General features: G+C 41.6%; 3 protein-coding genes and 1 non-coding gene across 4 annotated transcripts in view; 3 read left to right on the top strand and 1 right to left on the bottom strand.

The window, feature by feature from the left end:
* The first annotated feature begins 260 nt into the window (after positions 1-260).
* Positions 261-5,671, top strand: chadla (chondroadherin-like a). The gene is made up of 10 exons (XM_035655488.1): positions 261-419; positions 723-917; positions 1,055-1,210; positions 1,361-1,506; positions 1,730-1,968; positions 2,081-2,346; positions 2,715-3,051; positions 3,179-3,531; positions 4,843-5,009; positions 5,302-5,671. Exons 1-10 carry the CDS (start codon positions 261-263, stop codon positions 5,606-5,608), a joined length of 2,325 nt encoding a protein of 774 aa, XP_035511381.1. The 3' UTR covers positions 5,609-5,671.
* A 277-nt stretch (positions 5,672-5,948) lies between these two features.
* trnaq-cug lies at positions 5,949-6,020 on the top strand. Its single transcript has one exon. It is a non-coding gene; the product is annotated as a tRNA-Gln (tRNA).
* Positions 6,021-6,176: 156 nt separating this feature from the next.
* rbx1 (ring-box 1, E3 ubiquitin protein ligase) lies at positions 6,177-9,317 on the top strand. The gene is made up of 5 exons (XM_035654312.1): positions 6,177-6,317; positions 7,622-7,700; positions 7,799-7,869; positions 8,918-9,003; positions 9,155-9,317. The coding sequence occupies exons 1-5, from the start codon at positions 6,240-6,242 to the stop codon at positions 9,165-9,167; spliced, it is 327 nt and encodes a 108-aa protein (XP_035510205.1). The 5' UTR covers positions 6,177-6,239; the 3' UTR covers positions 9,168-9,317.
* A 1,345-nt stretch (positions 9,318-10,662) lies between these two features.
* st13 (ST13 Hsp70 interacting protein) overlaps positions 10,663-16,448 on the bottom strand; it is a gene marked incomplete at its 5' end in the record, with an annotated part of 6,294 nt that continues 508 nt past the window's right edge. Inside the window, 11 exon segments of the mRNA XM_035655155.1 lie at positions 10,663-11,293; positions 12,506-12,594; positions 12,909-12,948; positions 13,153-13,269; positions 13,402-13,504; positions 14,301-14,411; positions 14,553-14,637; positions 14,744-14,810; positions 14,995-15,068; positions 15,558-15,648; positions 15,854-15,902. Coding sequence (XP_035511048.1) covers positions 11,159-11,293; positions 12,506-12,594; positions 12,909-12,948; positions 13,153-13,269; positions 13,402-13,504; positions 14,301-14,411; positions 14,553-14,637; positions 14,744-14,810; positions 14,995-15,068; positions 15,558-15,648; positions 15,854-15,902 — 961 coding nt within the window. The 3' untranslated portion in view covers positions 10,663-11,158.

The raw sequence follows: 16,448 nt of genomic DNA, 5'->3' as shown, positions 1-16,448 counted from the left end.
CCTGACAAGCTGCCACTTTGTGTTTCTAGTTTTTTTAAACTCGAGCAATGTTCAGATATATTCAATGTTCCAAATTTAAGAGATTAAGTACAAGTAGTAAAGAATCACAAGTAGTCTGAACTGTTTAGCATTCATATATTCTGTTTAGTTATATAAGCATCCAACTTTGGTAAAGCTTCTGTGTGTGTCTGCTTACACATACAGTGAATGGAAGTTTTAACTGCTGTTTTGACTTTTTTTAACATATTTTACTGGCACAGATGCATTTCTTCTCTGCTGCTGCCTTCCTGCTGGTATTTGTGCCAAGTTTACCCACTGAAGCAGGCAAATGTCCCAGAGTGTGCAGCTGTGACAACACCAAACTCACAGTTGCCTGCGTTGGCAAGAACTTAACTGAGGTTCCCCCGACTATAGATGAGGTGAGGAACTCAAATGTAGAGTGTAGTGCTTCCCTTTCACTTCATACAACTGTTTAAGAACATTTAATGGCAACTGTGGAACATTTGGTGCATTTCAGATGTTTCTTAAATTTGAATCTTTATCCATACAAAATGAATTAGGTACGTTAACACTCACTCTTTAGCATGCCATTAATACTTTTGTATAGCTATAGCAGCAAGTAGTGCTCTACAGTAAATCAATATATTGTTCTTATCAAGGGCCTTCTTCCTGATTACCTCTGCCTCTGTGACATCCTCTATTCTGTTTTATCACTCTCACAGATTACAGTGAAACTCGATCTGAGGGGTAACAACCTGCAGGTGCTGTCCAGGGGGGCATTCATCGCCACGCCCTACCTCACCCACCTCAACCTGCAGCGCTGCAACATTATCACGTTGAAGGAGGGCGCTTTCCGGACCCTGGGCCGCGTGGTCTCATTAAACCTGGCCTACAACAAAATTGACATCCTTTACCAGGTAAGAGGAGAGGGCACAACTAAAGAGATTGAGTTGATATTTTACCCTTGCTCAAAAAGCTTCACAGGTTTTTTTTCCTCTCTCCTTCTTCTTCTCTGGGTTTGGGTTATTTTGACTCTACCTCATTTTCTTTGCAGGAATCATTTGATGGCCTCTCCTCCTTGAAGGAGCTGTATCTGGACCATAACCGTGTAGAGGAGATCCAGCCTGGAGCCTTCACGCAGCTCGGTTTCCTCAACATGCTGGCCCTCACCCACAACCAGCTGGTTTACATCCCCAACATGGCCTTCCAGGTACTCAGACTTATGGGCATAGGCATTAAATCATCATCATAAACTAATAGAAATACAAGCAGCTGCTGCTCATGCATACTGTACAGATGCTCTGCAGTGAATGATTATGTTTGGCAATATGATCCCACAACAGTCTGACTCCTCTTTCAGGGTCTGAACAACATCAAGTGGCTTCGTCTTAGTCATAATTCCCTGAACAACTTGGCCACTGAGGCATTCGCTGGATTGTTCACCCTCAGCCGCCTCAGCGTGGACCACAATGAGCTCCAGTTCTTCCCCACTCAGACCATGAACAGGTGGGACAATGTGAAGGAAAACTGTGCTTATATGTTCTCAGCAGTGTCACTAAAAATGTCACAGGTTTTTAGTATTGGCCCAAAAAAAAGTATGAAAGTAATATGTTAGCATTTAGCTCAAAGTGCCATTGTGCCTAAGTGAAGCCCCACAATTGGTCGAACACTGAATTGTCATACGTGTTGTTCAGCTTTTTACTTTATTCTCTCTCATGTCCCTGTAAAGACTTCGTGATGTCACGCGACTGGACATGAGCCACAACCCCATGACCTACCTCGGGGAAGAGTCTGTCTCCATGGCGAAGCTTACACACCTCTATCTCGACCACATGTCCCTTCAGGACCTGTCAGATCAGGCTTTGTCCCAGGCCCCCCGTCTCTCCCACTTGGACCTCAGCCACAATCAGCTTCGTAACCTGGAGCCCCTCTCAGGCCCCAAGGAGCTGGCCAGCCTCAACCTGACTGGTACAATTGTGCACATTTTTCAGTGACACAAATTTATACATGGAGGATAATAATAATAATAATCTGTCATCTTCAGTATATTCTGATCATCATTCATTAATTCTTCTTAAAGGCAACCCAGTCTACTGTAACTGCTACATGCGGCCTCTGAGGGAGTGGGCCAGTGTCCGTGGTGTGAAGCTGCTGGGAGCCTGTGTTGGACCTCCTCACCTCTCAGAGGAGCCGCTGCAGGCGGTGGCTCCTCTGGATATGCGCTGCCGCAGCCGAGGGGAGACACTGAAAGACGAGTTTGAGAAGGATGACGAGAGCACAGGAAGCACCCCACCCACTACCAAGCCCAAGCTGAAAGTCAAGTGTCCAGTTAACTGTGACTGTGATGTGAGTGTTTTCTGTGGAGACAAACTGGTGACAGAAACAGCATTTCTCTTTTGTGGGACAGATTTTGTCCACTTCCATAAGTGTTAAGTAACAGTCCACTTCAAACATTAGTTGCTTTTTAGAAAATGGCAGCAATAATAAACTGACTCAGATTTTTTGATTAAGGTGCTAGAATAAATGGACTGTCAACATTATGATGGATGCCAAAGGTATGGAGAAAAAAGGGTCAAAGCCAGACATGTTTTGTTAAGAAAAACTCCATATTTACCATATTTTTCAGCAGGTTGGAGGGTAACAAAGTGCATTTAATCAAAATCCAAATAAGGTGTATTGTTTATAATATTCCATTCTGATTTGACCCTCCACAGATTGAAGCCCAGCATGCTACATGTGAGGGTCGGGGTCACAGTAAAGTCCCGCGAGGCTTCCCCACCAAGACGCAGCTGCTTGACCTCCGCAGCAACCACTTCCACTACCTTCCTGCCAACAGCTTCCCAGGCACCAACCAAGTTGTTTCTCTTCACCTGGAGTTCTGCAAAATCCACGAAATTGAAAGCGGAGCCTTTCGGGGAATGAGAAACCTGTTTTATTTGTATCTTTCTGACAATGACCTCACATCCTTGGACCCTGGAGCCTTTGCTGGAGCCCCCGAGCTCACGTACCTTCACCTTGAGGGGAACCGGCTGGCACAGTTCCCTGGATCAGGTCAGTGGTTGGTCAAATCAAATCTGTCTGTATGTAAAGTAAAGATTTATGACTTTATAAGGTAGTTATTTGTGTAAAAAACAGGAAACTAAAACATATTTTCTGTCTCTTTGTGTCTCTCCTGTAGCTGCAGCACTCTTACCAAGTCTGTTTGTGTTACACCTGGAGCGAAACGCCATCTCTAAACTAGAGCCCACTGGTTTGCTGTCCTCAGTAACCCCTAAACTCAGGGAACTTTACTTGACAAATAACACCATAACTTCTATTGCCAAGGGTGCTCTGGACTCTGCTTTCCTTGGTACACTTCACCTGGATTCAAATCAGCTGACGGAGATGCCTACTCACGCTCTGTCTGAGGCCCCCAACCTGGAGGAGCTCAGCCTGTCTCGGAATTCAATTCGCTGGGTGGGAGCAAATGCATTCCAGCCCATATCCCAAAGTCTGAAGAGGCTTTACATGGATCAGATGGGCATGGAGAAGGTGCAAAAAACCTTTTACGCTAACAGGACATTTCCTACATCTCAAGTGTCCTGTGTATTGTGTTGATCTTTTCTTCTGTGTTCTTCCTCCCACCACCTCTCCATTTTCTGAATGAACCTTTTTTTTAATCCATCATATTATTACCTGTAGAAAAATGTGGAGGTTGTAACTGTGATTTCACCAATAAGTTGCTAAAATGACTGTGAGGCAGGGATTTTGAGTGTAGGCTTGTTGCCATTTTTAGTTATTGGAGCCAGAAAATCCAACTAAAGGGTGGAAAAGAAGTGGGACCCCAAGTCTGAGTCTAATACACACATCCCCCAAACATAACAACTCCTTAAGCCTTAACAAACTTGAAATAGAACAATAATCATCCATAAAATCACCACTAAGACATATTTTTTAACATTGAATTTAATTATTGAGACCCAAACATATTGTGGAAAGACTCTACTGCTAAGCCAGCTCACTCACAACTACACTCTTTGAGACTAAATGCTAATGCTAGTATTGTGATATGCTTATAATATTAAAGTTAACATGCAAAGGTTTTGCAGGTATACTTTAACCATATTAGTTTAACGTATATGTCATTAGTTTGCGGGCATTTGGTCACAAACCAAAGTATTGGACAAATAGAAACAGTGACTTAATGATGGAGCTAGAAAAAGTTAAAGGATCACCAAAGTTATTACAGTTCCTCCTGAGGGCACCGTGGATACATTTCATGGCAATACATCCAATAACTGTCACTATGTGTTCCCAAAAACTAAAAATGTGAAACTCATGGTGGTACTTTGCAGAAGTCAGATGATCACCAAAGTCAGTACGCTTCTTTTTTTGTAGACCACAAATGTCTGTACACATTTTTTCAGCCTTTCATCAAATATCTGTTGAGATATTTCAGTCTGGACTAAAGTGGTGGACCGACTGACAGACATTAGATTGCCATGTGAAAGCACTTTCACACTAGTTGCTGCTTTTATATAACCATTTCTGATATAACACCTGGCTCTCCCACTGAATACTTTATGCCTGTCTCTAGAAAACAAGATACAAAAACATGGGGAGAGATAAGAGAGAAAAAGAGACCAGTAACATATCTTTAATCTCTACATGGGAGCAGTATAGTATTTGATTCAAACAAAGGAAAAAACACCTGCCTTCATATCAGGTCTAATCTAGATGTGACTGTATGTGACCTCAAGTATTGGATTATATATTATTCACTACATTGAGGCCATATCCATACTATAGGTCAGAAAGCAGGACTTGTTGCTGATCAGCTCTTTAAATTGTACCACTCTCCAGATGTCCAGGGAGGCTCTTGCTGGGCTGGGCCCAGGACTGAAGGCTCTGACTGTGAGAGGAAATCAGCTGGAGGAGCTTCCTGACCTGAGCCCACTCACAGGTCTGGAGGTGGTCGACCTGCAGGACAACCCACTGCTGTGTGACTGTCCTCTGCTGCCGCTCCGCAGGTCAGTGCACAGTTTCCCTGGAATTAGGGTTTTTGCAAATCAAAGTTTGACTACCCTTTTGGGAATAACAATAATATATTGTGTACTTGTATCCCTGCTGCTGAACACATTCAACCCTTATAAACTGCTACTGCTTAGCTTAGCCAAGGAGCGAGGAAGGGAGTTTTGCCACAGGGATCAAGGAGGCATAGTTCACCTAGATGATTAACTTTTATTAAATACTACATTACTGACAATCATTATTTGACTGGTTGCTCTCTCTCTCCCCTGTCTCTTTGTCTCTGTCTCTCAGGTGGATAGAGAACGTAAGCTTGGAGGTGACCGCCACCTGTGGTCACCCTCCTGAGGTCAAAGGTCAGAAGGTCAGGGACGTCCATGTCTTCACGTCCTGCCCAGAAAGTGTCTCTCCTCCAGATGAGAAGGTTGTTGTGGCCCCCAGACCACCAAAAGTGAAGAAACCCAAACCCAGCCCCTCGAAGGCCCCTGGAGTCAAAGCTACGCCTGCAAAGCACAAAGCTAAACCACCCAAAGCGACCAAGAATAGGCCTCAGAAGAAACCTGTGACACCAAAAGTGACAAAGAACAAGAAGACGCTGTAATAAGTGAATATAACAGTCAGTCTGAGCTGCATATTAATGAGTTTCTTATTGCAGTCTGACAATGTCAAGATCCTTTTCCTTTTAAAACAAAAAACATAAAGCACTGTGTAGATTTTGTATGCACTCTTGGCTAGCAAACAGCAAAAAGAGGCAATAAAAGAAACATGACAAATTCATTTAGGTGTGTATGTGTATTGTGTTCTGCATATGCTTCAGCCTGAAAAAATCCTTAATTCAGGACTTTTGACCTAGATTTTTCTGATCTAGATATAATAAAAAAAGCTCACGTTTGTCATATTTAGCAACGTTGTAAGGCCAATGTTACTGTGCGTGTAGCAGCGGTTCCATGGTGTAATGGTTAGCACTCTGGACTCTGAATCCAGCGATCCGAGTTCAAATCTCGGTGGAACCTGACTTTTTCTTATTGTTCAGTCTTTCTGATGCACTCCTCACTTCATACTGATTAAATGAAAAATAATATACTTCTTTCAAGCAACATATTAAGTTCCTTCACAGAATGACCACATCTTAATACAAATGAGTACAATCCCGGATTAATACACCGACGGAAATTGCCGTGTTTCTTCCGGGTAACAAGCTCATCATTACTGACTAAACTTCTCCTTTCAAGATGGCAGCAGCTATGGACGTAGATACGCCGAGCGGCACAAACAGTGGGGCCAGCAAGAAACGATTTGAAGTGAAGAAGGTATGGTTGTGTAACGTAACTCATTGCCGTGATGTTAAGAAACAGTATAATCGGTTAGCAGCCCTCATATAACCGCTGACAGCGCCCACTGCCACTCACTAACGGCAGCTTTCTGCCGTTGGCTTTCTAGCGCTAACTCACTGTAGCTTAGCGTTAGGTTAGCTCGCTGCTAGCTGCTAGCCAATCTCAAACAGGGCGTGAATTTGCACTTCTCTTTTGGGGCAACAACGCTGGGGAAACTAATCACAAGAAGAATATATAGTGGTGTGGTGGCGATCGCCGTCCTTCGCCACGATGTGCTCATCGGAACCGTAAAGTCACCCTAACGTGAACGGTGGCGCTAAACCGTAACTAGCATTAGAGAAGCTAAGCTCCTAACTCTGCGAGCTAAGGTAGCCTAGCTTCGACGCGTTTCCCGGGATTGATTGACCCCAACAGAGTGAAAACAGAGTGAAAACCTGAAGTTACCGCAGATATCAGAGCAGCTTTATGGTCAACATGATCATGAATGTTGTTTACTTTCTAACGAATAACGGTGCAAACTGATTCAACGTTTAAAGAACCCCACATTAACGGATACGAGCGTTAATTAACGTTATAGCCCTTATGTTCTGATATTAATGTATTAAACCTTATTAGCTAGAGGTAAACTACTTTATTGTAGTTTTCTGTTCAATATTGATTAATGATATAACCCAGTGTGAACTGTTATCAGTGCTGGGATAACCAACTCAGTAAAATCATCCATTAATGCCTTTCTTTGTTGTGTTATCCATACTAGTTTTTTTTTGTTTTTAGGATTTCTGTGTACAAATGTCTTGTAAAACTCCCAGTATTCAGTACATTACAGAATTAGTGTCAGGGTATTTGGTCTGAAATACTTTTAATATCAATATTGCCTATCCAAATGTGATTTAAAATGTACAGGCTCATTATTATTATTAGCTTCAGTTGTTCTTCCATTGATACCAGTATTTCTTCTCTTCTGTGTCTGAAACAGTCTCTTTTAATATTACGGCACAGGAGACAGTCAGAAAATAATCTGCAATGTTGAAACTCATATTTCAGTCAAATTCTTGATCTTTTTCTTAAGATGAGGAAGATGTAAAGGAGCAGCGAGGTGTGCTTTGCCTATAATCAATCTCTAAAGCTGTCCATCAGCTCACAACTGCTTGTGAAGGGCTGCTCACTTGCTGTTTCCACAGTGTGTGCTGTGGTGCTCCAATAAGACAAGAGCAAACATGAAATTTAAATGTACTGTGAAGCTCGGATTAAGTAAACTGTGATTGTGATTTTCCCACCAGTGGAATGCCGTGGCGCTGTGGGCCTGGGACATTGTGGTGGATAACTGTGCCATCTGTCGGAACCACATCATGGATCTCTGTGAGTTCACGTTCACACAGTTCAGGACTCAGTGCTGCAGATGATGCCTGTTTTGTGAAACTGCATCTGTGACACATTTGTCTCTCTCTTTCTATCAGGTATAGAGTGCCAGGCCAATCAAGCTTCTGCAACCTCTGAGGAATGCACTGTAGCCTGGGGTGTCTGCAATGTGAGTGGCCATAACATATGTCCCTAAAGTCAATGAACAAATGGTTGGAAAGACTATTTCTTTTCAGGTTTTGTATCATATACTTGACAAAAAAAGGTATTTAAAAATACCATAATAAAATATGAATGTATAGTAGAATAGGGCTGACCCGAATACTTTGAAGCTTCAACCATTGCCATGGTAACTGGTGTCCAAATCCTATTAGACAGGAAATCCCTGTCTCATCAACCCTTTCAGAGCGCATGTTTCAACTCAGAGGAGATTTTACATTTTTTCCCTCAAAGACAGTTCACTCCTGACCGAGGCGTTCACTAGGGAGGTGAACATTATCAGTAAAAGTAAAAGTTGATTTTTCTCAGCCACCCACAAAGCGACGCCTACGACAGCACTGCTCCTTGTAATTTGTGACAAAATAAACAATAGAGCATAATATGAAGCGATATCAACATCACACAGCCCTGCCTTCAAGTGCAAAATAGTTCCCAATAGCAGCTTTTCACAAAGTCTGTTGCGTTACCAGGGCCTCATTCTTTCAGTGTGATTTAAAGACCAGCATTGTTACTGTTGTTGTATTCTCCACAATGTTTAGTCCCCACACTTCCATTACACATTACAGTAGAAGTAGTCGGACGATAACTTGTGTCCATTATTCATGAGGCTCTTTTCACAAATGTATGATGGTGTTAACAATGTTAATGGTGGGATTAGACACGCTTCCTCCCTGGTTGCATGAATAAATGCAAAGATGCATCCGTGCGAGGTGAAACATTAGCTCATATCCCAGAGCTTTATGAATCTGTCATAGACATACAGAGCTGAGGGTAAAACACACTGGCTGTCGGTCCAGTGGTCAAACTTGTGAATGAACTTGTTTACATTACTGATGTAAACAAACCTATTACAGCAGAGAATCACCAACACATAATATAAGCTTGTGTTATTTATTGGTGAAATACGATATTGGAAAGACTGTTAACATTTAAATGTTGTCCTGACCTGTGTGCTCAGCTGTGCGGTGCATATATTCATGTGTCTTTCTCTCCTGCAGCATGCCTTCCATTTCCACTGTATCTCTCGCTGGCTGAAGACCAGACAGGTGTGTCCTCTGGACAACAGGGAGTGGGAGTTTCAGAAGTGAGTATGAGTACTTTGTAGTGTAGTATTCAGGCTTTGTGGATTATTGTAACAGTTTAATGAATCAGCTCATTCGTTTGATGGTGTGAATATTTCTTTAATGAACCGCTGTACTGACAGTACGTCCTTTCTCTCTGTCATGTTTCTACAGATACGGACACTAGCTGTATTGTTGACCTTTTTCTTGGCTACTACAAGAGTCACCCTTACTGCTTCTGTTCCCTCCCTCCTGTAATCCCATTTCTTATTTTACACCCGTGTCTTTGTTTTGGTATGTTGTAAGTATACAAATAAAAATGAATGTTGTCACAAAACAAATCGTGTTTTACTTGTGCAGGTAGTCAGGGTTTCTGTTGGCTCATTGTGCCGGTTTGTGAAGCTGTGACTGTATTAGATGAAGCTGGCTGTGAACCCAGGACAGCTCCTGGCTTATGGATGCTGAAAATAACATCGTTTAACATTTGCTTTAGTTGAGACTCAAATTCACAGCTTGGTTAACAGTTAAACTACATTTTCGTGGACAAAAAGCTGTCGCCGGTTAGAGGAATTTTGTCTGTCAGATCAGCTTTGACGCAGCGATTCAGGCTCCGTGAGAGCCAGGGCCGAGCATTTGTTACAGAGCAGTAATCCTCTGGCTGGAAGACAGATGCCCTGGGCAGATTAAGTGGCCTGGTGACCCACTCTCCCTCTGGGCCTGGTTTGTACGACAGCACCTGTAGGGACTCACTTGTATAAAACCAGTGGGTTATTTAAATATTACCTCATTAGGGCTGCAAAAATGTATTATTGATGAGAGCTGAGTGAATTAATGAATCAATCAATAGAAAATAACCAGCAACCATTTTGACAATCGATTTGTCATTTGAGGGAAAAAACGTGTCAGTTTAATCTAATCTGAATAATTAGCTGCAGACCTATTATTTATTAACTGATTATTAACCGAGTCCAAAAATTATATTAAACTAATATCAAATAGAGAAAAGCAGAAATCTTCACATTTGAGAATTATTGAAGTTTAACTTGATGGGGAAAAAAGCAATTGATTATTAAGATTGTTCAGTAATTGTTTCAGCTTAAAATAAACTAAAAGAAATGTTGCGTCAGTGTTTGAAAATATTTCAAATTCGGCCATTTTGTTCTCAAAGATGAGGATTTGAGCGACTTTGACAAGAGCCGAATTGTGATGACTAGCAGCTCTGCAGTGTTCCTGGTCTGCAGTGGTCAGTACTAGAGACAGGGTCATGGGTGGATAAGGCTCACTGATGTTCGTGGGGAGCGAAGGCTGGGCTGTGTGGTCCGATCCAACAGACGAGTTACTGTAGCTCAAACTGCTGAAACTGTTAATGCTGATTCTGATAGATATTATTATAAACATTATGTCATAATAATGGCTGATAAGTGTATTTATATATTCACCTAAGTTTTACAATGGATTCAACTATAAAGCCACATATACAAGCTGCTGCTTTCAATGTACTGATTATAAAACTCAACAGTAAAAACCTGAACCCATCCTCCTGGTTGTGAATGTGCCAAAAAATTAACTCATTGCATTTTTTTTTTAAATCACACCTCAGTTTAATAGATGAGAAACATCAACAAAAATGTCATGTAAAAGGAAACAAAGACCAACTAAACTAGAAAGAAATGTCCAACCTGTTATTCTGCAACAGAGGTTTTATTATTGTGAATCATTTTTCAACCAACAGGGTCAAACATGAAGACCAGTAACAGAGAGTTCAGTTCGGTTCAAAGAAAAGACCAGTAGCTAAACCATTACCACGTATTAAATGGTTGTCAAAATGTTTGTGAGCTAGCGTCTTAATGCAGGAGCTCCCAGTTTAGCGTTTCCAGATACAGGTTAAGAAATGTCAACCTGTGGTTAAGTCAAGTCCCAGCTGAGACGAGTCAGAAGAGGTTGTCAGACCTGACTCCTAACCAACGGGTTGCTTTGTTGAGAAGTTGCTAAGTGCTAACAGGCTGATTAAGAACATTTAAAACGTTGCCCCGCTTTCTCTACATCACACCAATTAACCCGTCACCCACTCCCCTGTTTGATCTGCACACAGTGAAATAACTGTTGAAAAGCGTTGTGGCTCTCCAGATTGATTCACCACACATCCACTCTCCTCTCAGCTTTGGTCTTTCTCCTCGTCTATGGCTGTGGTGATGCTCCAAACTTGGCGCTCAGCTTGGTGACGAGGGCCATGATTTTGGGGTTGTTCTGGTACTTGGCGATGTTGGCTGGGTTCTGTGCCACGTCCTGGAAGGCAACCATCACCTCAGGGTCCTGGAGTTAAATATGGATAAACAGGGTCACCTTTATTCACACAGTGCATGTCCAAATCAGCTTTAAAGACAGCAGCATGTTACTGTCTCTTGCTTTATATTTGTATTTTGATAATTGTTTAACTTGTGAAAACTGAGGCATTCACTGAGGTATTCACTGAGGTACCTGAGAACTGGGCCAGGTTTAGTTAAGTACATGGTTCACTCAGACATCCTATACTAATAGCTAATAGGTAGGTAGTTAATTAACAATGTCAAAAAACACAATGAACAACAAAATACAGCAGTGTTTGAGGTCCCATTAAATCTTCATGTATCATTCTGCCCTTGTATTAAAATATCAAAAATGCATTTTGATATAAAAATCCCACCCACCCTTTCCTCTAGTTTTAAATTAAAATTTGAATGACTCATTTTGCAGTCGGGGGCGTTTGAACCAACCGCTCCTCCTGTCACATAAGCACATTTGGACCTAAACTAACCTGCACTGGCAGCAGTAATAATGTGGCAGTAAAGCAAACGATTCCAACCACCTCTGAACCTCAATTTAGGAAATAACTGTTGTCTTCTGGGTAAAAAAGTTTAGTTTAGCTTACTGAGTTTGCCTCTAATAGCGTGGTGCCACTGAGAGTATATTGGTTGTTTTGTGTAGACACAATCTTCTGTTTAATCTCTTTGAGTAAACAACAGGATAATGCATCTAAGTCCATCTTCTATGTGGCACTGCCAAAGGCTCAATTACACATGTTCTGCTGTGTGGAATTAAAACATGTCTCTCCCCTCCTCACCCTCCTCTCCTCACCCTCCTCACCCTCCCCTCCTCACCCTCCTCCTCCTCCCCCTGTGTAAGTGACTACATTTGTCATCAACTCTCACAAAGACCCATTACAACAACCTGTTACATGTGAAAGCAGTAGTGTGTAAAGCTGTTTCTGACTTTAGTTTTAGTAAGCCTTTAGGGTGTTTGTAGGTGGACCTTCGAACACAGCCAGGCTGGTTCCCCTTGTTTCCGGTCTTTATGCTAAGCTAACCATCTTCTGGCTGTAGCTTCATATTTACTGTACAGACATCTTCTCATCTAACTCTAAGAAAATGAATAAGCATGTTTCTCAAAATGTCATACTATTCCTTTAGGAACTGTACAACCTAAAACATGGGATGTAACAGTGGAAGTGGTGGTATGCAGAGGATTAATGTTGAGCAGTTAAATCACCTTCATGGCGTTGAGCAGCTCAGGATCCTTCAGGAAATCTCCAAGACCCGGCATGCCAGAGGGGGCTCCTCCCGGGAACCCTGCAGGGCCTGCAGAACAACGGTGAGACTCATTAGCAGCAGCACTCATTAACTGCACTTAAGGTACAATCACATCTGTCTGTTAAATCAATGATGACTCCAGACAGCTCAGAGAAAAACACTGGATTATTGTTGGCTGGAGCTGTAAATAAGATACTCAAGTGAAACTAAAGGCTACAAACATCTGACTGGAAATACAGATCGACCTGTAACTGCACACAATCCCTCCAATTATATACTTTTTCCACACTATTTTTTATTTTATTCTATAATGTTCGTCTCATCCCACCATGCAATGAACCAGCTTGTTTCTGCTCTCCTACCTGGGAAGAATCCTCCTCCGCTCTGTCGGGCTTCCTCCTCCTGTTGAGAGAGGAAAGAATGGGATGAGTTGATCAGTGTTGGAATCATGGACGCCAACAGGGAAGTGTTTGTCTGCTTTGAAGCAGCAATTGTACAGATTTTTACCAATTTTATTAATATACTGTTACACTTGACTGTGGGCAGAATAGTTCAACTTAAAAAGGACATTTATTGTATATTTTTAAGTCGAAAAAAGGAACTCACCCTCTGAGCCCGCGAATGCTCCTCTCTGGCTTTCTTTAACCGCTCTTGTTTCTCCCTGATCTCCTTCTCTTCTCTCTTGCGCTCGTATTTGCGTCTGTGCTCAATGATTTTGTTAGCCTGAACGTGAAGGGAAATGTGACAAAAGTGACGCATCGGGAAATATATTCATCTATTTTGAGCTTGCACACATTAAAATAACAACATTACAGCTAACAAAAACAAATTAAAAAAGGTTGCAATATGTTTTACCCTAGGCTGGACCTCCTTCAGCATCGCACTGGCGGACTCGTCATAGTCCAGCTTACAGGCTGTGGCCAGGTCCCTGGCTGCATCCTCCCAGTGGCCCAGCAGCCTACAGCAGCAGCAGAACGCGCACACACACACAAATGGCAGCAAGCAAAATATAGTACCGTCAGATCACCAACCAGATGGCACAAGCAGCATGGAGAGAAACCTGCATGAATTCACCAACACTTGAGGGCTTTATTACTTGGAGTCACCCAACCTCAAACCTATTTCATGTTATACCCTTTAACATCTAAGCTTGGTTGTAATCTGTGTCAGACTGCGATATCAATCTGGAGGCATGCGTGTGTATATATATATATATATATATAGAACAAAAAGCACAGACACGTCATCCATCTGCGCTGCTTAAAATGTGATTTCTTTGTCTTTTAATGCTGAAGATATTAGTCGTGGCAGCAGTTGCATTGTGGGAATCTGGTACCACGTTTAAGACCCATTCAGGATTTTGATGCAGGCCATTGGTGGCGGTGCCTCACTGTGCAAACTCGGACCACCATTTTGAATTTACCAACCAACCAAAAGATCAAGATCGATCGCTCAGTGTATAGGGGCCTTAACTCTGTGTTAAAGATATTCTACATTTTCTGTAAACTCAGACTGACACAAATAAATCTTGGTACTCAAGTAAAGATCTTGTATAGGATGTTTACACTGAGATAAATATCAAGTAAAGATGAGAATGATGAATGAAAGCAGTTAGCTCAGCTGATGAAATATTAAATGCCAGTTGCCAAACAGGGTTAGTGTGTTAGAACTGTGAGTGTTTACACTGAGGGTTTGGTTATGTCACGCATTTGTACAGGTTTGCTTTATAGTCAGGTGTTGACTTGGAAATGGACCTGTGAGCTTTTCCCCTCCACTTGTAGGGCTGTGCAGAGTCTGGGTTGATGCTGATGGCTCTGTCACAGTCTCTTATGGCTGCGTTGGGTTTCTGCATCTGGATGAAGACACTGTCAAAAAGAGGACCACTGATTACACTCATAGCCATTCATAGCAGACAGAGTAACATGATAGGTTATAAAGACAAAAGACATCCAAAGCCCGTAAATGTAACATATAACATATAACTGAATGACACTGAGGACTCTTACCTTGCCCTCTTGGCGTACAGGATGGCTAGGCAGGGATTCAGCTTGATGGCTTCAGTAAAAAGATCCAGAGCTTTCTGCAGGTCGCCTACGAGAGAAAAAACAAATCAAACAGGTTTTAGAGATTCAATCCGAGCATTTTCTATTTATCTAACGCATGCACTGTTCACTTTCTGAACACTATATCAACCTACCTTCCCCTAGAGCATTAATGGCATCCATCTTCTTCTCATTGGCCTGATCCATCATCTCCTCTGTGACCTGAGGAAACATATGGACACCGACCGGGGATCAAATAAATCCTGTCTGAAGCGTTAAAAGCTTGTTTACTTTGCAGGACCGGTATCTCCTTTCACTGTTTGGTTTCCAGATTATAGTATAGGGTCTGAATTTGAGTAAATGTATGTTTGATTCATAGATAATATAGGAAAGCTCAACATTTTACCTCAATGTTTTCAAACTCTCCCATGTCCTGTGGTTCATCCGTGTCTGGCTCGATCACTCCCTCGTTGTCGATTTCTGAAAAAGGAAACAGATAAACCCAACATTTACAACCTCTTGATGAGACACACAAACGATACTTGAAATCCTAATTTACTGGACTCTTTACAGTTTTAAAGGTCGATCATTTTTTAGAGCCACTTTGCTGAAAGAATATAAAACAATTACTGTTTCTCCCTGTTTCCAGTGTTTATGATAAACTAAGCTGCTGCCTCCAGAGTGATATCGAGCTCCTCATCTAACGCTGCATGAGAGACACAAATGGCCCTATGTAGTGACACAAAAGTAAACTAGAGTTATCCAAGTTGTGCCTTTAAGTTGGCAGACTAAGATATAAAACATATTTTAGGTAAAATGTTTACATAAATATATTAAGTTTGCTGCAAGTGTGCACCTGAACCAGACTGTAGAAAAACTGGAGATGGTAAATCTAGTCTCTCCACAGGAATCACACCTATAGACTCTTGACGGCCGAGTCCAGAGCTGCAATTTAAGAATCGTTAGTACCTATTTCACTCTCCTCGCTCTCAGTCAGCACAGAAGGCTCGGGCTCAGGAGCTGAAGCTGATTTAGGAGGAGGACCACAAGGACAGCCACCCTAAAAGTCAGAGAGCAGTCTGTTATCACACAATGATCAACTGCCAATACTATTTAAATCCTTTGTGTTTCAGGGTTTTATCTCTAGACAAATGTCAGACGTAATGCAATAACTAATTAGGAAATAAAATATAGAAAAAAACTAAGATACCAAATCACCAAAACTACACAATAACTAACATAATAACAACTTTGATGTTGATCACCTGACATGACTCCTTTGTCTTGGGTGGTGGAGGGAGTGTTGCACCCATGCTGCAATATAAAATTATTATTAATAACAATTCAGTGAGCAATACAGGGACACGATTCTTTAGATATTATCTGCTGCATAGGAAATAATGAAGATATTTTAACCTGGTTATTTCATCTACGAACATTTTCTCAATTAAAAAGGTCCACAACATTCAGGCAATGCAGTTTTTCCTGAAGCACTTGGAAAGGGAGGGTGAAGCGAGTGAGTAGCAATCTGCAAATAGATGCCACTAAATCCTACACACTGGACCATGTTCTTATTACTATATCACAAAATATATAAACACCGATAAACAATATAAAGACACGTACACAAACAGATTTTCACATTGGAGAATTTTCTTTGGACAGGAAAATTACAACGTCAAACTGTCAATGGACTATTTGAGTAACACTGACTCTTTATTTCAGCTGTACTCTACTTAAGTCTGTATTTAAGTTGATGGCAGGAGGACTTAAATGCCCCTAAGTTTATAGAAAACAATTTACTTTCTGAAAAAGTATGAATGGTTTCTATGTGTTTTGATTTAAACTCCATTGGTCGTC

This window comes from Morone saxatilis, unplaced genomic scaffold (assembly GCF_004916995.1).
Source record: "Morone saxatilis isolate NCDOM2014 unplaced genomic scaffold, NCSU_SB_2.0 Contig14, whole genome shotgun sequence".
Classification (NCBI taxonomy): domain Eukaryota; kingdom Metazoa; phylum Chordata; class Actinopteri; family Moronidae; genus Morone; species Morone saxatilis.
This window is presented reverse-complemented; position numbering and strand designations above follow the sequence as displayed.

Coding starts and splice junctions, on each gene's coding strand:
- chadla (XM_035655488.1), top strand. CDS start 261: ATGCATTTCTTCTCTGCTGCTGCCTTCCTGCTGGTATTTGTGCCAAGT. Junction 420..722: donor TTCCCCCGACTATAGATGAG/GTGAGGAACTCA, acceptor TCACTCTCACAG/ATTACAGTGAAACTCGATCT. Junction 3,052..3,178: donor GGCACAGTTCCCTGGATCAG/GTCAGTGGTTGG, acceptor TCTCTCCTGTAG/CTGCAGCACTCTTACCAAGT.
- rbx1 (XM_035654312.1), top strand. CDS start 6,240: ATGGCAGCAGCTATGGACGTAGATACGCCGAGCGGCACAAACAGTGGG. Junction 6,318..7,621: donor AACGATTTGAAGTGAAGAAG/GTATGGTTGTGT, acceptor TTTTCCCACCAG/TGGAATGCCGTGGCGCTGTG. Junction 7,701..7,798: donor GAACCACATCATGGATCTCT/GTGAGTTCACGT, acceptor TCTTTCTATCAG/GTATAGAGTGCCAGGCCAAT.